Here is a 25,607-nt window from a genome sequence, read left to right as displayed (position 1 = left end):
GTATCTCCATAATGAGTTTTATACTCTGATGGGAAAATTATACAGCTTACATATGATGCTAGTATAAAATACACAGAAAACATTAATACAAAGATTTAGATGCTATCAGATTTCTGGAGGCAAGTAGAAGTTGCAAAATAAAGTCTGTAATAGCCATACCTAAATCTCCAGCAGATTTGATGTCAATATTATCAAAACCACTGCCAATTCGGACAATTATTCGAAGTGCTTTAAATTTCTCCAGGTCTTCTCGAGTTAAAGTTATAGTGTGATACATCAGTGCACCCACTGCTTCATTTAGTACCTATACATAAATGGAAGAAAAGAAAAAACAGGTTGGTTTTTTTTTTTGTTTCACAGAATCTCAGCTTAATCTCATACATATATTCTCAAGTACAAAAACCAGTAAAAGAATTAAATACAGATTCAGGGGTTTTTTTAAAGGTTATTTTTCCAAGTATCTCCCAGCCTCTTGGTAAGTCTTTTTCATCTGAAGTCTCCATTCTAATATGATGGGATCAGCTTCAGAGGAGCTAAGTGATCTGTACTTGTGTTCTTAGAAAGAGGGAAAGCTCTCCTCATTCCCCAGGAAATGCTCTGCAATACTGACCCCAGTACAAGTGCCACTGGACTGCATCTGCACACACAGAAGCAAACACTCCCAAAAACAGTGAGTATTTTATGGTTAGGCAGCCAATACTCAGCTTTGAATGCAGTAACAGAGCAGTATCTCTTGAGCACACACAGTGGTACAGGCATTCACTGCCCTATGAAACCACTGGGTACCTGAACGGAAAACATTCAGTGATCGCAAACCCCTTCAACAACAGAGACTGAAATTGGTCACTTCACACACAAAACCAGAACTGTTTGCCCAAATAAGCTCTCACTGATGGAAACTGGATGTCACATAAATTGGTATTAACTGAGACACCAAACTTGACATTATCCAGGAAAATCCAAATCCTCTGAGAAATAAGAAGTTGCATGAAAGCAAAAATGCTGCAGAAAAAACCCCAAACTTGTGAGAGCACCAAAAAAGCAAAAACAATTAGACAGTCAGAAGCTCCTGACAAATTAAATTATGCTAGAGTGCATCCAACCTACACAACAGCACCTAAAACAAAGTTGTTTGAGTAAGGAGAGGGAGAAGAGAAGGGGTGTGGAGAAGGGAGCAGTTTTGAATTCTGCTACCAAACAGTGACACTACACCCCACACAGCTGACAGGAATTTACTTTTCAGACAGCTAAGAGTATTTTCCTCTTTATCTGAAAATTGCACGATTTTACTTCTTCAAAACACTTCCCTGTGCTTGCACCTTCAATGCACTAGCTAATATCCTAATGGTTCTACAAGACACAAAACATGCACAAATCATTGCAGTAGCTAAGCCAGCTGTAATGACTTCAAGAGATTCCTATGACACACTTGACATAAAAGTGCTGCAGAGGCTCTAAATTTCTTGTTCAGACTTTTGAATCTGGTACATGCACAGATTCTGTCATCTGAATTATTTCTGCTCATATGAGCATTTCCTAGTGTAATGCAAGGCCAGTAAAAATAATCAACATACGTAATTTTTATAAAACCATTGCAGCAAAGCAGAGTCTTGCACACAGAGGATTATAATTGCTGGAACCCAGGATCTGCAACAGTGTTTAAAAATACATAAAGAAAAAAATTAAAAGAAAATAAAATCAAACTCTATAAAATATGAAAGAAAAGCACTTATTACTGAATACTTCACAAAATTATTTATGCTATTTCAACAACGTTTCTGGACTGAGAACTTCAGTTTTAACTCAGATAAAGACCTGATTCCTTTGAGCAGAATTTGCATTTACTAGTAAGAACTGTAAAAAAAATTACAAATTACACATCCTTCAAGAATGCAGCTACAACTTAATTCAAAGAGCAGCTGTAGGCTCAGATCTTATAAAATGATTACACACACACAAACCTCCTTGATTTTAATGGTGCAAACAAGTCCTTTGGCGATTACATCCAGCAGCTTCCAATCAGAAAGACTGCACTCACCAGCATGTGTTACCTTGAGCTGTTACACAGGGCTAATAAAAACCCAACATGGTTTTTGGGTTTGCTTCTCCACTGACATTACAGCTGGCACGGACCAAGCCCGAGATATCCTACACAAGAAACAGTCCCTCTTAGGACCAGAAAGACCACCTAAAATGCCCTTAGGTTATTTCTGCTCCCACTAGAGGCTGAAATAAAGTTGTTAAAGAATCAAGTGATCTGGAAATTTCCTCAAATTCAGTTGCAGCACTTGTTGCTTCAAGCCTCAAGGTCAAGTTATGATATCCTGGCTATCTCCAACAAGCCATGTCCCCTACTCTGTGTTGCATCATTTCTTTTCCCCCACCCCTCCCAAGGGTTGTTCTGGATGCCTGTGCTGCAGGAGAAAACATCATCTGTGTAGCTGTCAGATAAGCAGAAACTGAAGCTTAGAAGTGCAAGGACACACCCTAAGGCTCTGTGACAGCCAGAGCCTCCCCTCCCAGACTGGAAAAGGCCCACAGTGGGTGTATTTTGGGGGTACAGATCTGCCACTGCTTTAAGGACTGCATCCAGCAGGGGTAAAGCACAGCTGAACTGGTTCAGACATTTGTGTTTTAGTATCAGAGTGATTCACTTTGGGAAGCAGATTTTCATTTCATAACCATGCATATTTTATTAACTCAGCCAGTCAAGACTGGCATTTGGACTCTAAGAGCACTGGTGTGGACCCATCATGAGACATTTTTTGGGCCCATCTAGGTTATGGCTTGGCACTAGGAGGAGACAGAAAAGTACTGGAAAGCTTGGGAATGTGTTCAATAAAAGGGAAAATATTTCCTAGCTATAGCTTAATGCTGACACTAGCCATTTCCACAGGCAGTTATTTACCCATCACATGGGATATGGAACAAGCAAATGCAAGTGACAAATCTCTTAGAATTTCTTTTTAGTGACTGAGCCTTTCCTAGGATTATGGGCTAGTTAGCAAGGAAATCCACTGCTAAAAATGTAATACCCTGCAAGTGTGTTTTATCACATTAATTTGATAATTTAATTATGCTACTGCTTTTTGCTACTGGACATGCGATAGAAATATGCCAAAAAGGCAGAAAATAATAGCAGAAAATAATAGCAGAAAATCTGAAGTTAGAAACATTCAGCATTCGTGAATGTCAATAATGCCACTTAGAGTTAAAAAAAACAGTGAAATATTCTGTATTTTGGAATTATTTGCATAAATTATATTCTCAGTCATTACATATATTAAATGCACACAAGGAAGTCTGACAAGTCTTTCAAAGAGTAAAACATAACACACGAAACTGACATGCAGCATAAATATCAACAATTCCAGAAAATGAAATGATCTTTAGAAAAAAATAACTGTGCATATGAGTAATTTACTGATGATTTAACAGAAGAGATGGATGTATTGAGAAAATCAGGGAGAATATGTGATTTTTCTCCATCATTTTCCATAATGAATTTAATCTTTAACAAATTCAAGAACAATTTTATTACAAGGAGATCAAACTTGTGAGCGAGATAGCAGGCAAGGCAGAAATTCCAGACCAGCCTGAGTAAGTGGCAGTCAGACCATGCTCTTTGATGATTTCTTGCAAGGAAAGGCAATGGAAAAACCTGACAGAAAATGAGCAGAGTCAGCTGTGCTCCTCCAACAGCCATTCCTGCTTCCATCACACTGCCACTGTGCCCTCTGGGAAGAGAGGGTCCGAGGCAAAAGCTGAAACACGGGACATGAGTCGGGGTCTTTCTGTTACCAAATTATTATGGAGCTCACCTGCCTGATTTCTGTGCCTTCAGACTTCCTTCCAGCTGAAGCTAGAGCTCACTGGTGAAAGTCTTTGTCATTCCCTATTCCATGAGCTGACAGCTTTTCCCATCACAGCAGCTTGGACAGGTCTTTCTGCTGTTCTTCAAGCTCGAAATGACTACTCTGCTTTCACAACATGCCAGGTCACCAAGGCTCTTAGGGAACAGCTGACACAGTAGTAGGAGACATTTCTAGTTCCAAGAATTTAACAAATCCTGAGTACTGATTATCCAAGCTTTAAATCCTTCCAAATGTTTTCCCATCTACATTTTTTCCCTCCTTCTTTCAGTATTACACTATTTTAGCCATCATGCCAAACATCACACAGTCACCACTGTGACACACACATCTCATTAGTTGGGAACTCTGAGCATCTTGCTTACTTTTACAAAAACATAAATCATAACATGCTAAGAACTAAACAGCAAGGCCTTCTCTTCTTGGAGCATCTCAAAACACTTCTAGATTTGAGTATGAGAGGCTGATCCCAGACACTCATGGATCAAATCCAGAGCATAGAAACATAACACAATACATGAAATGCAAAATTACTTCAATGCAGAGACAAAAAAAAAAAAATTACATGTTGAATATGAAAAAGTCTCCATCTTAAAAACAAAAATCAGCACTAGAAAGTGCTGTATTTAATCCAGTTCTAGAAACTACAAAGTGTTGCATTTCTTGGACTTGAAATTTCATGTGTCATCTCTAAAAAAATTATGTTCCAGTGTCACCAACAGACTTGAAATATTTTGCACATTTGGGTGGAACAAATGTACTTTACCAAAACGGAGTAGGCCTTGCCTTATTTAACTTGCAAAAAGCAGCTGCATGTTGAATTTGTAACCAATAGTCTGTCACATGGGGAAGGCTGCAGAGACTCAGAGCTGCTCTCAAATCCTCCCTACAACACTGCAAAGGATCCATGTGAAACCAGCACCATTAAAGCTAAAAGGAAAAGCTAGTGTGCTCAAGTGGTATTTAGTGGCTCTCCAAAGCTCTGTTATATTGTGTTGCTTTTTACAAGTTCTTGCTTCTCTTTACAAGCTCTCAGCTCCCTGTTAGGCTCCTATGATCCATGGTGCTGTCAGTAACCCACTTATTTCATATAAACTTTACTCAGCCAGGATACTCTCTAGTGAGGACCCCAAAACATTAATACTTGAGTTTATACTGTCCATAAATACAAGTATAAATATTTTACACAAACATAAACAAAACTTACTTGCAGGCTCCTGAAAACACACTCTCTAAAAGCCTATATATCCATACACTATATAAACTACATATATATACACGTGACATAGATATATATATATATATATGATAGTGTATTTCTAGTTTTCTAGAAATTAACATTAAAAAATATATACATACAAACACATGCACACAACTGCACAAATAACCTGTATAGTCTACACACACCTTCCTTTTAAATACTGTATTGAAGCCAGTCCTTCCAAGCCAGGATTTACTGACCATTACATGCAGCTTTAATGACAGAAGTCAATTTGAGAACACAGACTCTGAAAACGTTTTTACTGAATAAAAGGCTTCAATGAAAAATCTTTAACAGGAGTTCTGTGTGTTAGTTTGTCTATTAATAGGGCTGAATTGATGTCTATTCATAAGGCTGAATTCAGGTCAAGTCTATCAGACACTAGAATGGATTGAACATCTATATCAAAGAGTATTATGGAGTTATGGAAGTCACTGGTGAAAATTCAGCCCAGCTCTTTCCCAAGTCTTTCATAAGGAGTCTGATCCAAAGCTCATTCAGTTTCAGTACATTACAAGGTTTTGGATCAGCTCCGAGGTGACAACTTACTCCCAACCAGACCTTATTGTTTAGAACAAGGCTGCTTCCCTTCAATCTGTGTTCTTTGAGAATTTAAATCTGATGGAAAACTAACATGCTTCATCTGCATCATGAATATAAACAGCACTGATGGTGTAAACACAAGCTTTACTGCTAAACAAAGAACTGGAAGCTTGAAAAATTACCTCACTTAACCATTGCTGTAACAGGGACAAATCAAAGAGCTGAACAACAGCACCATCCTGAATTTGTTTGTATCAGTTTCAAAACATTTGTTGCTTTTCAGCTCCTCTTTGAAATGGTCTTTGATAAAACTGCCATCACTAGAATTGTTTCTACATTTAATTCCTATGTGAAAGTGTGACTGGAAAATTTCAAGTTCTGTTAAACAGGAAGTTCAGATTAAATTTTTTTTTAAACTTAAAACTACAAATATGGAAATGTAGTATCCTTTTGAAAAGTATGTCATGTTGGGCTCAGAAAACAGGAGTCAAAGGATCTGACACAATCTACCTCAATCTCTGCTAAGGCTGGGGCACAGGTTTACCCAACAGACTCTGTTCCCACCTCCATCCAAGGACTACTCACTGCTTTCATCAAGGTTCTGGTCAACTGGGTAAACGCTTGAAGCTGTAAACCCAGTCAACCACACACTTTTTTCTTCTACCTGATTTTCAATAAGATGTAGGAAAGTACATAATTACAGAAAAAAGAGAATGAAAAAAATGTACTCAGCCTCAAATAAACTCTTGAATTCTCTCCAGCCAGTCCATTTTGTTTCAAAGACCATTCCTAATCAGTTGTGCTTCCTGTCTTTTCATCTGGGTTTGCAAGAATCACTATTTTCTCTCTCTCTGGCTGAGATGCCTATTACCAGCTCTTGCACATTGTTTACATTTATCCCTCTCGATCTACACAGCACCTCCATGTTCCAGAGCACACAGCAAAGGTCAGGAAGGCCAAAAACCAAAGAACATGAACTCAAAAAACTCTTGGGCAAAACAAAGACCTCAAGGGTGTGCTTGAGTCTGTTATGCCTTTTAAGGTACAGAAGTGGAAAAGAGCAGCAATATTGCAGGAATCAGAGTGCTGGGTAGGCTGCCAAGGAGCCAGGAAAAGCAGGAAACTGTGAATGGCACTGAAACGAAGAGGGATTGGGAAAAAGAGGCAAACAGACAACGGAGCATGAGATAGTGAAAAAAGAAAGTTGACCTGGAATGAAGATGGAAGCAAGCTAAGTGTTTTTAAATTATTTTTTCGGATGAACAACTGTATTTTTGGCAGAACAAACCAAAACACTGTGTACACTTGGAAGCAGTCTTAGATAGTTACTGAGAGAACTTATTTACACATCATTAATTGTAAAATAAAAGCCAATTTAACCGCAGTGAGTAACTTTTATAGACAGTAATGCAATCTCCAATAAGAAATTTGAACGCTGAAATCTTAAAATATTTTTACCCTAAATGACAGAAGTTTTCTGATAGGATGCAATGAACCGAGCTCCCAGTTATGCCATGATAAGAGTTTGATAAACGTAATGCTCAACTTCACACAGCCACATGCAAGATCTACAATAAAACAGAACTTAGGAGTTAAGGGATAAAAACATCTATTGCAGCCTTGCAGACTGGCTCAAAAATAAACTGCTTTTTCTAGGGAGAATGGGAAACAAGGAGACAAATCAAAAACCAGTCAAACCTTACACATGAGTAAATTTCTGAAGAAGCATAATAAATGATCCTAACTACAAAGTTATTTCAAAACATTGGGTCGCTCTCAGTAAATGTCAGTATTCATTTAAGCACTGGCAGCCCGATTTTTCAGGAGGGAAATGTATCTCCACCATCCAAGTTGCTTTCCAAAGCAGTGGAATGGGGAACAAATGCTTTGACCTGAGATGAAGCACAGTTCTACTACATGTTATTACTTATTTGCAACTTTACAACTTGTTACTTATTTTCACGGTTTAATCTCCTCAGCCATAAGAAGTGATTGGCAAATGAACTCTTGGCACAAGGGAGTTGCTACACAACTGCAACTCAGTTACCCAGCTGGAAAAAGCTTTCTTGACCGAGCACACAGAGAAAGGTTATTTGCTAAAATCCTGCTCCTGACCCTGCACACAAATGGCATTCAAATCCTAGCTTCTTTTACACCTTTCTTTTAGTGTTAAAATCTCTCAGCCTGCTTGCTCCTCTATGAAAAACTACCTTGCTTGTACTTTGCTGTCTCACAAGCCACGATAAATTCCGCTTTCCACTCTATTTCCTCAAAAAACTGAAAACACAGTATTTAAAGCATGTCTTGTCCCTGAAACTCTCACGATCAGCAGAAATCCCTCCTGCAGGTTCCAAAATGTTAATTTCTCAAACTCTGACTCCTCACAATCCTGTGATCAGGGCTCCACAAGTGTACAAGCTGAGTTAATATGGGTTCCAACTTTCCTAGACATCCTTTTGCTGCCTTTCACTCCATTCCTCCCCATCTGATTCTTGGTTCACGGATTCCCCCTGCCCCATTACAGTCACCCACCTAAGAGTGTCAAACAACGTCAATCACCCTTCTAACCCCATCCTAAACTTCCCAGCCTCTGGCTTGTTCCCTGCAACTTCACAGTAAAGGTCACCCTTCTAACCCATCCTAAACTTCCCAGCCTCTGGCTTGCTCCCTGCAACTTCACAGTAAAATCTGATCTGCAAGCCTATGGTTTCAGTAGCTCTTCTTACTATCTATTATCAAAACCTGTATTTCAACTAACAGGCCAACATCATTTAGTACATCCACAAATGTGCATTCAGAAATACATGAACATTTTTGATCCTGCTTTAAATATGCAACTCTTCATTTTAAAACCTTCTGTGAAAACAATTTTGTATTTAGCAAAGCGCCATTCCCAAATAATGTATTATTCAAACAGTACTAAAATACAAATATTCCTCTAAAGATAGGTGAAAAGTAGTCATTTTCCAGTGCAGATGAACAGTGAACACTTTTCATGCAGAAGTGAACAGTGCTTAACACTCCATATAACTGATTTCTTGGTCTATGTTAAAGGAATATAGCAGTATAATGAATTCTGGTTTGTGACTTTTGTTGTAGAAAGGTATTACCTTGCAGACCCAAAAGTTTTACTACTGTCTCATCCTTTAGATAAGTGAAAACCTGTATTATGACACTGTACTCATAGGTACTGAAAATGTATTTTCCTGATCTATTATTGACATCATTGAGAATTAATTATTTTTGTATAATAAAAAGCAAAAGACGCAAGCTTGAGCATAATCCCCTCAATACAGCAGTGTTGTGAAGATCAGCAACAGATTATCTAGGTCACTCATCAGTTATTCAAATACTTTTCCAAACCTGCAATATGAGCAACACACAATCTCAGGATCTGAAAAGTTCATTTATTACACATCACTGCTACCAGAAAATACCCATTGTTTTTTTGCAAGGCATTCATGGCACATGGGATTCCCCAGTCTTGATGCACCAGAAGGAAAAGATGTTGATTTTAGTAAGCAAATCATAGAACTATACAGGTGGTGGAGCAGACAATGCTATAATGTTCACCCCAAGAGCAGACTGCTCTTATCTACCAATAAAACAGCATTTATATTACTTATTCTTCATGTGTAATTTAGTTTTTGTAAATGGAATCCATGTATTAACTACTAACAGTAAAACAAAAGCAACTTCTCAACATGATTAGAAAGAAATACACAGAAAAAAAAAGCATTCTTCATATTTAAATTCTTGATATATAGTAAAATAAAAAGGAATTGAGAAAACTCACGTCTCCTCTAAATTAAAAAAAAACATATATTTTCTTTGAACCTTATAAATTAAGTTTTATTTTATTAAAAATCTCAACAGATCCATTATGAATCAAGACTGAGAATTTTTTAATTTCTTGCATGTGTTCTCAATTTAGGTTGACATTCACCACATTTTCCATGTAAATTTTGGGTTAGCATTTGTTTTGAAACTCTTCTGCAGTGACATCTCTCAGTGCACAAGGCTGCCTAACCCAGCCTGCACAATTCCTTGGCTAAACAAAGAAATAATAAAGTTACCCACACAGACAACCCAATACTTGAGATCTGTCTTACCAGGCAAAGGCTGAGCAACAAAAATGTTTCCAAGGAGCATTTCAAGATACCATGTAGTAGAATTTTGCCCAGAAGTAACTCTCCATCAATCTAATTCAGTAGATTATTATTCAGGGAAGCAGAGGGACAACATCCAGCCAGGGACACACTGAAGCACAGCCCACCACAGACATTGTATTAACACGTCACAGCTGACACAACACTGTACCAAATCATTAAAATACTTGCATTCCCCAAAACACCTCAGCTGTCCCTCTTAAACATTACCTTTTCATGAATTTCTTGTGTAGACTGAGCATCACAAAATGCCACTGTGGCTACATCCTTCAGAATAGGCATTTCTACTGTACAGTCCCTGCCATCCAGCAACGCTACCAAAGGGCGCGGGTGCATGGGCCCATTCATGATCGGAGGTCGAATGCCTGCAGAGAAACACAGAAGTCTTGTTATTCAGGCCATGCAAATAAGATTAAAAATAGGTTATAGCTAGTCTTGTTTATTCTGATGGCAGAAAAAGATTTCAAGGACTGAAGCTAATAAAACAGGAACAGGTTTACACTCAGCTGTCAACCAAACACAGAAGACCTTACAAAGAAATTCCATGGAGGTTCAGAAGGCTGAACTTTGAAAGATGCATAAAAACACTGAGGGAACAGTATACTTGTTTTTTAAAGATACATCTCACTGCACTAATAAGTGTCTGCGCAACCTTGTTCAGCCTTTGGGTTTTGACTGGATTCCACACCTTTGTGAGCTCTAGAAAGAGTGAGAAATATCTTGCCCAGGCTTGCAGGAAGAGTGGAGCTTATGGAATATAATAAGCAACTCAGTGAGGATTTTGAGTATTCAATTTACATATATAATGATGATTCTGCTGAGACTAAAATTTAACTTAAAAAAGCCTACAACAGCAAAATTTTCCATTTACTGAGGATCCAGTGTCCAAGTTTACAGGCAAATTGCTGATCTATGTAGGTCTGCTTAGACTTAAAAAGTTTTACCAAACAGTTCTACACAGCTTAGTCAAACACATCATACTTTTAATCCACCACTGAAAACTCTTGCAAAACAGGAAAAAAATGTCCCTCCCTAAATCAATGTCACACTCTGATCACTGTGGAGTGACAAAGAAATTCATGTCAAGTATCTGGGAGAAGGAAAATCAGTCCAAACTTAAGACTTAATTTACATCCTCCTTACAGAGTCTGGAAATGAAAAATAATCCCTAAGATATTTAGAGAGCATCCCTTTAACAATACAGAGGCTATAAATACACAGAAATACTCAAGGGAATACTATTAAACTACTGCATTTACAGAAAGTAGTTAAGCATGGGTGGGAAAAAAGACTTCCTGAAGAGATAATGAAAAACAAAACGAAGAGTAAAGTACATTTTTTCCTCTTTTAAAATAAGAAGTTTTAAGCATTGCAAAGTGAATCATGCTAGGTATTTCTTGTATACAAATTTCAACACGTATTTTTGTTGCAGTGTCAATTTTAAAACATTGCTTGACAATCCAAGTTGGCCCAACAGCAATGCAAATGACTGAGGTGCCCCAGTTAACTTCTACAAGCAATCCCTGCATCTTAAGCCCCAGCCTGTGTCAGAAAGCAAGTCCTGAAAGGCTGGTATCTGCATTTCAAGTGGATGGAAAATCAGTACAATCCCTGCTGTACAAGGTATCTGGTGAAGAAAACCAGCTGCTGGGAAGAGAGATTTTCACAACTCAACAAAAATAGCATATGACTTCCCCCTGGGACCAGCCAGGGGTCTGGGGCTGAAGGACAGCTCCAGAGACTGCTGCCCTCACAGTCCCTCTCAGTGGCCTAGCCTGAACCCAACAATTCCATGTCCCCTCCTAACCAATTCAGGACAGCCCAGCACCACTGCAATCTGGCATTTCAATTCTTTACCTATTCAAATGGTTTTTATACCTGAAGACATGAGAAAAACAGTCACTACATTTGGTTCTTTTCTGTTCTACTTCCAGCACCTCCCCACATCTGATGATAGCGTGGATTGACTGACTCTGCAGTACTCTCACCATTTTTCAGATGGGAAAAAACACCCACCAGCAAGGTTTGTCACGGAAATTACACTGCTGCAAAAACACCCACTCCTAACCTGTACTATGATAGACAAGCTTAGAAATTCTTCTAGGACACATTACTTCAGTAATATTCAGCCACCAAAACTAAATGAAAGACATTAATATGTCATTTTTGAAAACTGTGCATCTTGATAGCTTATTATTGACACTTCTTTGAACCAAAAATGGTCACATAACCCTCATACAGACATTTTTAATAAATAAACTACATACCTGTAATGTAGTACAGGACACAAACACTAGAATATACAACACAAAAATACTTAAGTTACTAATGGAACAATTCTATCTTTTAATGGGGATTTAATTATAAAACTCCACATTAAATTTACTTAAAAACATCCTAGGAAAAAGCACATTATAGACTTGCTCACATTTTTTAAAAAGCAGTATATATAACAGCATTCATAAAATGCAGTTATATCTAGAAACAAATGCAAAAATGACATTGCAAGACCTCTTCAATTTGCTTAGAGTGACTGTGCTCACTCAACAACTGAAATGTCATGGTCTTGTCAGCACAGCAAAGCCAGAACATCAATAACAAGTCTGAATGCTAGCTAAAATAAAATCTAAAAAACAAAGAACTTTGATACTAAATTTTTTGCAGATGAATGAGGAAAAATATGGCACAGGTGATTCCCTCAGACCTACAACTAAAGCACCTCTGTCAGAGCACATAGTCCAAACTGAAAAAAAGCAGATGAGATTAAAAACTCACTTCAAAGAAACACTTTTCTGACTCGAGCTCGCTCAAAAAATCATGAAATGTTAGAGCACTAAACAGAGCCCTTTCAGACAATGATTGCTCTAAAATACATAAAGGTGTGGTCTGGTTTTCCCCTCACACCAGTGTATCTAAGATTTCAACCAAGTTACTTGTGTAACATGGGTGCTAAGGGGAATGCCAGAGCATAGGAACAGAGTCAAAAAAAACCCCAAAAACCCAGAAGGAGAAACCCTCCCTGAGAGAATTTAAGGCTCTGTTAAGAATCCCCAGAACTCAGACACATCCAGTGACCTTGACCACGAAAACCCTACAAACCTTTGCTTGCCAAAATCCTTTCTGAACTTCAGCAGAGATTTCCTGTTGCACAATCTTTCTGCCTAAATATCCTGCCCCTGAATGGCAGGCAGTAACTCCCCACTCCAGTTAACTTTCAGGAACTTCATCCCAGTGGCAGTCCCTGTTTGAAGTTCCCATTTGGGAAGACATGGCTTCACTATGAATCAGAACCTTTTGAACAAAAAGCTTCCTCTTCCAGCATTTAGATTCTGCTCAGTTTTTATCTGGGAATGTCACACTGCACTGTGCCTTTGGCTTTGCAGGAGACCCTTGGAGAGGCAGCAGAAGGCAATGTGGATTTAAGAGCAGTGTTTTCCATGCCTGCATTTACAGTGAATAATGCAACTCTGTGCCAGAGAGAAGTAATTGCAAAGTGGTCAGAAGTAACATTCAACACGACAAACATGAAAGTGATTTACATAAATAATTTCACTTAGCTGGCTTATTTAAAAGTATTATGGTATAGCACTTCACATTACACAGATAACAAAAATTATACCATCCACCCCCACATCCTATAACCTTTGTTATGGGAAAACAATCTTAGTTGATCCTAACTCAAGACTTTCAGGAACCCCTACCAACCTGACATTTCTTAATCTGAGCTTGATTTCCAGGATCATGAATTCGATTTCTCAATGCTTTACAATCTTCAGTATTCTGAGGGAAAATAGCAGCCTGTCATTCCATCCTCATTTCCATGTCTTTAATTTTTCTTGCAGCCTCCTGTAATCTTGAACCAAAGCTTTTATACTTCTTATCCACTGCAACCTCTGTAGCCTGGATGGTGTTCAAATTTTTACTAAAAATTAAACACAAACAATACATTAAAACAACGTTAAGGGTCTGACTCGTGCTCACAGAAGGCAGGAAACTCAAAATTAAAGCTTCTCACTGCATCTGCACCCTTCCCCCTATGGCTGCTGGCTTTCCACCACACCTGCTGTGCTGCCACTGGCCATTAACATTCCAGGGAAACCAGTGGAGTGTTAAGACACACAGGCACCTTGCTCAGGACAGCAGGTGTATTGTAAATACACCTACCTGGAATGGTGGCCACCACTCACATGGCCAAGGCTTTGCCTGGGTGAGCAGGGATCCAGGGATAGTGTGTGATCTCCAAAATCCCCCTGCTGGAGGGGCCAAGCACTCCAGTGGGTACCAGAGATGGAGTGAGAAGCCTTAACTCTGAACTTGATGTTTTTGCTGGGTGTAAGTCAGGCCCTTAAGGTTATCTAAATGTATTAAAGAAAAAACCTAACACTTTCCCAACAGTTCTAATCCAGCTGTTAGTCTAGGGTTTCTGCCCTGCCCCCATGTGGAAATAATCTGGTGTGGGAGCTCTTATCCCAGTAATAGCTACTGTGCCAGTGGCTGCTGGGATTTTTCTAAATTAATACCAGGTCTAAGGTGCAGAGACAGACAGAGCAGCTGTCCTTAGGCAGCAGCTATTCACCATGTGGCTCACAGCACAGTGCCTTTGCACAGCTGCAGTCTGGACTAGCTCTCCTGGAAAAAAACCTATCAAAACCTTATTCTAGTCCAGCTCTTATGGAAATAAACTTGAGAATTGAAAAACTGGTTTTCAGCTGAGAGGAGGCCAGCCTTGTGCACAACTGACTGTGGGTCCCAGAAACAAGGGAATTAATGAGCTCATCATCCAGCTTTGCAAAAAAAACCAGGAGTGGAAGGGCTGTGAATTATTTTATCTCCACACCTCTGAGAGCATGGGGACTTAAAAGTGATCAGACCAACCTTAGCACAAGATGTATTTTTTTAAACTGGGAAGAAGCTACCTAAGCGGGGTACTGTCCTCCTCCCTCCCAAACCCAACCTGCATCTCCTGCTCCTCAAACAAAGGGGCACTGTTTGTGCTACCCTCCAAGGGGGAAGAAGCCAATGTCATTAGGCATACTCAGGACTGCAGGGTAAGAAAGCTCTCCCTGACATAATCCAGGCTGTTAAAACGTGTTTCAAACTTTTCATAAAACAACCTTTTATGGTACATACTGACAGTAACTGAAGTAATCACTCTGCCCAAATACCAGAAATCTCAAAGCAGGCTGCCATGGTTTACTGACATCAGAAAATGTCCTACAATGCAAAGCTATCAAGATTAATAACAATGTAATTTTTGTATTTTTCTACTACTGATTAACTTGACATCATTAGGCTGAGGCTCATATGTGTCTCACATAAAGCACACATGTTAAAAGTAAAGGACACTGTCAGATTTGTAGGCCCAAAACTTGACCTACCTTTCATTTCCTTAAATCTGTTTGCAAAGTCCATGTAATTCTTTAAATGTGTTTTTCTTTTTTCAAAACAAATGCTTCAATTCTTTTTTCTGAAAAATACATCAATGCCAAAAAGCACAACACTTATCAATAACCCTATAATCACAAACCAACAGGAACATGAAATGGAGGAGAGGAGCCCAGCAAGAGAGTTTTCCTGTCACTGGGGTTTCTTAAAAGTGCAAAGATTAAATAAGGAAAAAAAAAAATCCCTTGACAATATCCTTTTCGAGAGTTTGTGGCAAAAAACTTCCTTTATACACTGTAAAACATCAAAGTGATTCACTTTTTTAACAAAATGCAAACTACTGAAAAATATAATCAATATTTACAAAAACAAGACCTGAAAATGACAGGCTGGACATTCAACTAATTTATAGTCTTGCACTTGTAACATGAGACTAACCCCTTTGGCATCTACCTTTACTTTATATTCTTACCTAGGTGTAAATTCAGTGAGAGCTGTCACTTATTTACCATAAGCCCTCACAAAAATTTGCATTATTTTCAAAAATAAATGCTAATATTAATTCAAGGAAAGAATGAACTGTCAAAACAAACAAAAAATATCCTCCTCATAACATGAACACAGAAGCTGTTATGAATTACATTTGCCAATACGCACTATTAAAATTCCTAGAAACCCCATACTTAAAAAACATATTTTAAGGTCTTTGACGTATCATGTATTTTTACATTTTGGACTGTTTTGGAAGGCTCATTGTTTTGTGCACCATGAAGTCAAGTTCAAGATATTGAGATTCAAGGTAGAGCAAAACTCTAAGAGCAGTCAATTAAAAATTTAAAATACAACTCAGGTACAAGGATCAGTGAAATGGATGGAAGAAAAAAAAAGAGCATTTATCATCTTTCAGTACTGTGATATTCAGCATATTTACGTGCTGAATATGCAACACAAAAATTTCATGATTCCACCAGAATCTGAGCCAACACTTTTTGCTGCTGCCTTCAAGATGAGCAGGATGCAATTTCCTATGATTTGGGATGCAGGATTGGAGGGAGGCACAGGGGAGAATACTTTAAAATAAAGAACACCAACAAGGGACCAAAAAGTGACAGCCACCCTCAGAAGACTGAATTATGCAGCAGATTAAATTTAATTTCCTTCTTTTCTCATCTCTTTGAATGCTTCTAACTATATTTTTTAAGATTTTAGGAACCTGCTGCAAGGCTTATTAAAATTTAGAGGAACAATCCCAAACTGATTCTCGAAGTAACAAGATGGACTTTACAGTACACATGCAAAAGCTAACTGAGCAGAAGCTGCACTCAAAGCTGGTGTGCAACCCCTGTGGAAGTCCCCAGGGCTCAGAGGTTAACACTGAGCACGCTGGGACTTTACTGGAAGCACACAGTGGATGAATACTGCTGGTATCTATGCTTTTTATTTACCTGAACTCAGTAAGAACAAGTCATCTTCCTTCTTTTCTTTTTAATTTGCAGGAGACCAAGAAAAATACAAGTGGTTTCCTGTGCTGTGTTGACCCACTGATGTGCAGAGCAGTCACACCCAGCTGTATCCTCCTGCTGACTGTGAAGGTTGAAATGCACCCAGAGCTCTGCAGGACACTCACAGCTCATTCCCTGACACAAAATGTACACCCAACACCACCACGGTGTAATTACCACCCTGGTCCACAGCCCTCAAAGTGTGTAAGATTTCTGCACATTTCACTTCATTATTTCACTGCCTGTGAGAAATGAGCCTGGCCACCCAAGCAATCACTCCAGCAGAAAACACAACAGCCTCAGCACGAAGTATTTGGGACAACTCTCTTGCTTGATCTTCCCTTTCAGTACAATCAAAACAGAATAAGCCAATGACTTCTATTTAGAAAATTCCAAATTTCCCTGCTGTTACTAGAACCTGAATCCTGATTCCTCATTACTGTTCCATACTCACACAGCAAGTAAACTTGCCATTCTCAGGATCTTATTCTGATAATCATGAGGACATGGGGTTTAGCTGTGTTTTTTAATAGTGATCCCTAATCAGTGGGTTCTTTTTTAATCTAGTAATTTTGCTCTTATTTGTCTAATATCTGCCAGTATGCACACAAAATCCTAAGTGCCTATCAGGGTACAAAAAACCAAACATCCCACAAGGCACATCTTGAAAGCCTTTGATCAGAAATTATGTTCTGTTAAGAAGAAACAAAACAATCTGGCAACATTTTATATTACTACACATGTACTTCAAACATCAGTGTGAAAACTGGAAGTATTTCACATCTGTCAAAAAATTACTCAAATTACATATTTGGAGTATGCTGTAAAGATATGCCTAATCTTAACTAATACTTTTCAAAATAAGACTGAAAACAGTATGAATCACACCTATTTAATGTAAAATAAACAAGCAGTAACAGCACTATGCACTATGGTAAAATATTTTAATTTTCCACCACCATTTAAAAAGCAAAACAAATGACAATATTCAGTAACAACTATATAAAGTATCAAACACAGAAAGTCTAAGTATCTGCAATAAAACACACATAAAAACCAATGTTGCAGCAGAGCTGTTTTCAAGTAACAGATACATGAAAGCAAACTCCAGAGAAAGGCAAAACATTATAAAGGACTGAGCTCTCTTTGGATGTTCAACATCTCAGTGCCTGTGCAAGGGAGTATTTATCTGTTTCAAATATTTTTAGCTTTATTAAGTAATAAGTGAAGGAAGGGGGAGGATAAATAAATTGGCAACAGTGGAGCTGTCCTAGTTGAGTTCACTCACATCAATCTCAGCTTCTGAGAAATTCTGGCTGAGGCTGCCAGCTCCTGTTAGTTATCCCACAGGTTCATGGTGACAGTGGAATGCCCCTGGTCCACACACACTGTGGCAAAAGCCACAAAAAACTGCTTGGTCACTTACAGGAATCACTGCAGTGAACTTGGGGGTGGGACCTACAAATTAAGACCCAACAAACTTGAGAATTGTAACTTTCAGCAACCACATCTGCCCACAACTAAGGACATCAATCTCCCAGTTACTGATGGGGCAGCTTCTCCAAAACACAGAGCTGAAGGCATGAGCCAAGCCTGCATTACAGACATTCCCACAATGCTGGGTATATATCAGAATATACCTCCACTCTCCTGTTTTCCCCAGGACAGTGACCATGGAGCTGGCTGATTATGGCATTTGGGGGTTAACCCACCCTAACAAGCTCCCAAACCCTGGTTTAAAATACAACTGAGCTTATATTTCAGACCATAAATTTTATTGGTGCGTGGGTGTGACTTAAAAAAAAAAAAAAGGCAGAAAATTCCTGCTGGCAGAAACTGGAAAAACAATCTGTTTCAACAATTGCACTAGGAGCAGAATGATTAACTCCCTGAGCCATTCCAGTAACAATACAGATCATGCCAAGACTTACTAAAACACTTTCCACGGAAGAAGTGGTACTGGAGATTTTTAGGGCAATACTGAGGATAAATAACACCAGACTAGACCAGGTTGGCAAGAGGGTTGTGCTGCACATGAAGTGCATCAGTGGCCTTTATCCTCCCTCCTTTACCCATGTATTCAACAGAAAGCATGCAACCATTGCCTTTCCATTTTAAATCAAGTTATCAGAACTAGCATCTTGGTTGTAAATTTTGATAAAAGTTCAACAGCCACACAGTGTTAATTTAAAATATAACTCCCTCAAGAAATGTGCCCACGACATATGTATTTGAACTATGAAGGAAAAAGGAAGAAAACTAGGTTTTTTTCCTCTCACCCAGTAATGTTACTCTTCTAGCAAGTTATTTTATTCCAGCAGGTTTGTTTGTTTTGCTTTAAACCACTACCTGAGCTGGAAACATTCTTTGGGAGAAAACACCACTTTTTAGCTTTGTCATTACAACCGCTTTCAGAGTATTAATTTCACATCATGTTTTAAAGACATTGCCAAGAATTTATTACAACATAAAATTTCTGAATGTAGCCTGTGCTAATGGCTACGCTCTTTGTGCTTTTCTCATATTTTAGATGTTGTACAGGATTCTGTCTCTGAGAAAAAAACCAAATAGTCCAAGTGGAGCCAACATCAAAGGCTTCCTTTATTCTAATCCCAAACACCAAAAGCAATTTCTCCAACAGCACACCTGTACTTTGACCCAAGAACGTTAAACTATTACCTGGGACACTCCTTATTTTCTTTATCAAAAAGTCTGAAGATAAGCAAGTGTGGGGCCTTGGATAACCAAATTATTTTCACAAGATTTGGTTGGTTTTTTTTTTTTTCCTTAAGGTCAGTAGAACACACTCAGATGACACTAAAAATAACAGTATGGAAATGTTTTACATATTGAACACTGGCCAAGTTCTTTATAACGTCTTAACTTTTTTTTTTTTTTTATTTTGGGAAAGCATCAAATGTGATACATTATCCTCTCAGCTGAACATCAAGATGCTCTGTGTCAGCAATCTTTATAGTGAAACAACAACAAAAAAAAATATTGTGAATTGTTTAGGGATGGGAAGAAGGGAGGAAAGCTGGAAACTTTAAGGCAGACAGCTAAAAACTTCAAAAACCAAATATACATATATATACACACATATACATAGTCCAGACTGCTAAGATGAGCATATTTAAAGCAGGACAACTGAACACAGTAGTAAGGATTCTGGTGAATGAGGACAATAAAATCCCTCGAGTTACACTTCACTATGTTCTTCTGAAAACCAAAGCAACTCTGACAAACACTGAACCATCGCAAAGGGCTCCTTCAAGCTTTTTTCTCTCTCCTTTCTGGTTCCTCCCACAGCCCCTGACCTCTGCTGTTCTCTGTCAATATCAAGAAAATGGCTGATGATAATTACAAACTAGAGAACAGTGAAGTAGTAAAACTGAGAAAATCTGTAGAGAAATCAAAATCCTGCACCTCCCATCCAGGGTACTCTGCAGCTTAAATATTCAAGCTTAAATTAATAGCTTTTTCTGAAAAGATACTCATTTTGAAGGTAAGCAAACAGGATGTATAAAAAATGACAAGCTCACTGAGAACCAGCCAGTAACAACAGTCCAAGTGCCAAATAAAACAGGCAGTTTAAGGCAAAAGCTGGGTTTATGTTATCATGTTACATTTAATCATAACATAACCAAAGCACATGATGTAAGAGAGCTGTTCTACTGAGCTGTTCTTTAAGTAGAAATTTGAGTTTCAATTACAAAGGCTCTGGTCCCAACATCACAGTTAAAGCTGCACAGAAAAACAGCTCAAATTGGGAGTTATTTCATGACTTGATGAGAGAAGCAAAATATTTCTTCCCACACATAGCACATGCTGAAGGGGTTTAGGGAAGGTTTTTGAGCATTTTAAGATCTTTCTGATGATGAAAAGCCAGAAGTGTTCAAAAATTACCTATATTTGCATTTTTTAATAGGCTTTATAGTTTTAGTCTCTGCAGTTTAACCATTTTCAACTTGAAAAGGGTCCGTTCACATGCACTAAAACACTTTGCAGATAATTACAAACTTTTCAGGGCACAAATCATGTTCTGTCTCTATAAATGGCATAAAACATTTATGAGTACTAAAAAACATCAGTAACAGGGGAAGGATTATAAAAGAAATTATTGAATCCATTATTAAGAGTTAGAGAATCTTAAGGCAAAAGGGTACTCATCAGTCTCGACATGGATTTCTTGCCACGTTCTCTCTCTGACTCCGTATTTTTGGTGTGATCGAGCGCTTGTATTTTGGAAAATGCATTCATTATTACATTTCTCTGTAAATACAGTTAACATGACAGTTCATAGTTTTATTCTAGCCTGTGTGGTTTAGCATAAAAACAAACTTGCTCCAGCTCGTGTGGCCGCCAATGTGCAGGCAGAGACATTTACAAAATCTGCCCACGGCACATCTGTGCGTCACACAAGTGTCATCTCCCCCTCTCACAGTGACAGCCTCAGACTTCTGCAGTGACACACTCTGTGAAAAACAGACAATTACAAAAAATGGACTTCTTCTGAAACAAAATACAGACTGACAACAGTTGGAGAAGCAATTACATTGGTTTGGTTTCCATTTGATTTGATGTAGTAAAAAAAAATTCCAAAATAAGAAACCTTACTCTGATTTTTCTAGGTTTTAGAAACCAGAAACAGGAGGGATGTCAGGAGCAGGATAAACAGCAGTGTGCTGAAAAGCTGCAGGAGCATTCTATTTCTGCAAGCCAACAGGAAACACATTACTTTGAATTTTATCAAAAATAATCATCACTGAGTTCATGCAAAGTAAACTTGAAACTCATTCTGTTGTTCAGAAAGTGGACACGGCATAGGGAAAGATGCTGGAAAACGAGTTTAACTGCTTCCTACTGACTGTGATTTCTGAAAAATTGGGAGAAAATGACAGCTCAGAGCTTACTCAGTGCAATACAACAGCTATCAGATAACTCCCAGAAACCAAGAAACCATTATGACTATTTTCCAGAATATCACAGAAGAACGTGACGCTTGAATCCTTGAACTTGGCACTGATCTTCATAACACATTATTTTCCCTATTTTCTGGATATAAAGCAAACCAAATTTGTGCAGGTGTATCACTGCAAAAGTAAAAAACCAGCAGTTATTACTTCTGCTCCCTAACTTTGGTTACAGCCACGCTCCTTTTGCTTAGCAGGTATTTTGACAGCACAACAATTATTTCAGAAGAAACTGCAGCTTTTAAAACATTTTCATCAATCTTTTAATTCATTCTGTTCCTCTGGGTCGGGACTGTCAACCCAGTTACAAAAGGAAGATGAAAAACAAGTGCTGAGAATATCAAATGAAATCTGAAAAATAACTCTGTGATGAAAACTGAACATCCATGAGTAGCCCATTTATTTCATCTGCACTGTAAACCAGATTAAAATAAAGTACATTCAACCAGTGAATAAACAGGTGCTGGTCAATGAAGTTAATGCTTGAAGAAGAAACTCCACCTGTGCTCTTTTTTTTTTTTTCAATAATTAATAAGCCTTACTTCCTTATGAAGTCTAGACCATCACTATACATTGTGAAATGTGACCCTCGGGCTGAGATACAATTCTCAGTTTAATCACAGCTATACATCCCTTAAAGCTTATGTTAAATAGTTCACATAAAGATAATTCAACTTTTATGTCAAAAATATTTAAAGGACAACATAACTAGTAGCTTAATTCTCTGGGAGGTATGACAAGGACCCACAGCAGAATATGGGAGAGCTTTCCACCATACGGGAAGCCTTTGATTTCATTGAGCAGTCTACCAACCTCTGGATAATTGAGTTTGTGAAGGAACACCAGCCACACTCAACATCTGGTTAAAGAAAGAAAAATATGTAAGAAGAGGCTATGCTGGTTACTGCAAGTTTAGTTCCAGAAAGAATATGAAAGAAGAGTTCCATCTACGCCAGGAACATTACAATTCATTATGGGGATTAAGTGAATTAATAGTGGGAGCTTTATCCTCAGTGTGGTTCTCTGCAGCCCTTCCTGGGCCAGGAGTGCCATCAGGCATTGCAGGGAGGGATAGAGAGGGAAAAAATCAGTTTCTGTCACCAGTTACTCTGCAGTACACCAAGACTGGTGTGGGACCCATTTTCTTTTTCAACAGATGTGTTGAGAGAATGAGGGTGGGGGCTTGAAGGGAGGAAGGAATGGTTTCATTCTGCATGATGAGACACTGTCACACAGGAAGCATCAAGGCCCAGTGTGAAACTTCCTTTCACAGCTGCTTTGTGATTAGTGAAAAATCTGGTGTGTAAACTGCTGTAAAAAGCCCTCATCTGCTGTACTAAACTCTCACCCTCCAAGAAAACCACTGGCAAGTAACTACAAGAACAGTTTCAGTAGAAGGGTTTGGCATGAAGCTAAATCTTTCTTTTCCACCAAAGTTATCTAAAGAAAATATGAAATGCAAAAATATGGGGATTGCACCTAGAGGGATTGGTTTGTTTTGTTTTACAGTTATATTTTTTTAAACTGTCCAGAGGGAGTGAGTAATATGGTTGCTGAGTAATGCCATGACACTTGTAACATAGGACAACTGTCACAAACAAAATATTTCTAACCTGCAGGTCTGTAGTGCTTTAACTGAAATTTGTTAAATGCTGCACAGACTTACAACTCTGAAATGGAACTGTGTGTACTTTAACTTAGAGAATAAAGAAAAAGCAGTTCAAAACTACACCCAAACAGGCCAGATGAACTGATTGCTTATTAAACATGTAAAATGGAGTTATGAGCAGTACCAATTGAATTCATTTGTTTTGTACACTCCCTAATAAATGGTTAGTGAAACAAAGTGTCTGAAGCCTGGAACAGGACGGAGAAGAATGAGCCAAAGTACATGAATTAAAATCTTATTTTTATACTGCATATCCAATCTGTACAAAGCTCTTCAGACAAAGGTCTGGAGCTGTTAGGAATGAGATTAAATCTCATCCTAAAGAACTTAAAAGCAACTACACTGGAAACAGAAATTCTGCAACTGCTTATAGCATATCTTAAATTAGATAGTTGTCAAACTATCTAATAGTTTGACAGTTAAAACAGTCTGATAGCTAAAACAGTATCTATTTAGATAGTGTTCCAAATCTCTAAAAATGTGAGCAAACACTAACAGCCTAACTACTCTCTTAGAAGGTATGTGAAGATGTGTGACAGACCTGTTTTTTCTCCAAGCAGCAGTTGATGCAGGACACCATCACAGCACCATGAATATTGCTCCAATAACTATAAAAGAAGCCCAGAATGTGACTTTTGCCAAACTTCACTAACTAACATCACAAAATACTAATTAAATGATTCCCTTACTTTTGTCAGTACTGATCAAAGCAAATCGCTACTTTTTTCCCCAGTGAAATGCAGTAAACTCTTAAAGCAAACAGGAAACTCTGCCAATAATAATAAAAAAATAAATAAATAAAGAGCAATGTCAATAAATACATTAATGAAATGAAAATTAGGTGGTGTCATTTTGTCTTATTAAGTGTTGGGTACTTTCTGAGCTTTAACTAAGTTTTGGTGTTAGTCTTTGTTTCACTGATTCTGCCAAGTTTCATGTATAAAAAAACCTTACATGAAATACTGTCATTCTAATACAGAGCACACGATGCTGAAATTTTTTTTCTTCCTTTAAGAGTACATTTTTCCCTGTATGACAGAAGGCAAGATAATTTATATTGCATCGGAAAGCATGCACATATTAATGATGGGGAATGATGAAGAACATAAATAGTTTCCATTTTCATATTCAAAAACAAGTACCTGCAAATTAATGCTAAAAGCAACTGGCCTATAAAGGAGCCCTGTTTCCATGCCAACTGATAACAGAAAAACATGTAATTCAACAAAAAATGAATAACCTACTAAACAAGAAAATAAAGAGCAAGTGGAAGTGCTGGAAATCAAGATTCTGACCATACCCAACTATTTTACAAGAATAGCAAAGAACACAACAATTAAATTGCAATTTAAGACATGAATGGTGTGCACTAATGGCACTTCATCATTACAATACTTCTAAAAGCTGTCAGTCTCTAGTCATGAAAAACAGGATCCAGAACACTTCTATTAAGAAGGAGGGAACATTCTTATGGAGGTTTCGTATGAAAGGACCGAGCTACTTTTCAGTGCACATCTTTCATAAGGATTTTAATTTTTTGTCCTTAAGGCCTTGCTTTGCACCTCACTCACAGACTTGTTCTGGGGTCCTGCAATCAGTCAGCAGAGCTGGTTGCAGAGTGAGGCTGTTGCTACCTGAGTGTTCATTGCAAAATCAGGGACATTAGAAATGAGCAGATATGTATCTGCACAAGAGCAGCTCACATGGCCATGTACACGTATTTATCTGATGTAATTAAATTTTTCTATGTGTATAAGCAAAATTCAACTTCACAGCTGATAAAACTGTGCTACCACTAGCAGTATTACAGCAAAAAAGGAAGGAAGTTCATAAATAAAATCATGGGATCTACCATCCACACGTGTCAATTTCTATAGGGACAAACCAGATTTAAAATTTAAGCAAGAAAACTTAGAAATACTGAATTAAAAAATGCTACTGATCTAAATATAACTAGTTCCAAGATACTGAAAATGCACGCATTTACATGCAATAAAAACAGCAGTTTATGTTCTTTAAACCTCAAGAAATAAATAACCCCAACTAAAAGGTCCATAAACCTTGTGTTCTAAATGAATACAAACTGAAGACAGGACAATAAACTGCTGTTTCTTAGTACATCATTATTTTATCAAGCAACAGTGCTTTTCTTCCTATTTAGCACTTAAAAACATATTACAAGTCATTAGAGGTTTAAAACAGATAAAAATTATAGTTACAGAAGTGGAAGTTG

The 25,607-nt window shown here is 38.0% G+C and overlaps 1 protein-coding gene across 8 annotated transcripts in view; it reads right to left on the bottom strand.

Annotated features, from left to right (window-relative positions):
- CTBP1 (C-terminal binding protein 1) overlaps window positions 1–25,607 on the bottom strand; it is a 238,276-nt gene that overhangs the window by 27,122 nt on the left and 185,547 nt on the right. For 5 of the 8 annotated variants that reach the window (XM_041402644.1, XM_041402642.1, XM_041402643.1 and 2 more), the window contains 2 exons: window positions 10,056–10,210; window positions 160–304 (listed from right to left, as the gene is read on the bottom strand). In XM_041402644.1, the coding sequence (XP_041258578.1) occupies window positions 160–304; window positions 10,056–10,210 (300 nt within the window). Of the gene's footprint in view, window positions 1–159; window positions 305–10,055; window positions 10,211–13,550; window positions 13,768–15,223; window positions 15,306–25,607 lie in introns of those variants that run through there. The other 3 variants (XM_041402648.1, XM_041402649.1, XM_041402647.1) reach the window with 3 other exon arrangements.

The sequence above is a fragment of the Onychostruthus taczanowskii genome, unplaced genomic scaffold (genome assembly GCF_017590055.1).
Source record: "Onychostruthus taczanowskii isolate IOZ18803 unplaced genomic scaffold, ASM1759005v1 scaffold2, whole genome shotgun sequence".
NCBI classification, from domain to species: domain Eukaryota; kingdom Metazoa; phylum Chordata; class Aves; order Passeriformes; family Passeridae; genus Onychostruthus; species Onychostruthus taczanowskii.
This window is presented reverse-complemented; position numbering and strand designations above follow the sequence as displayed.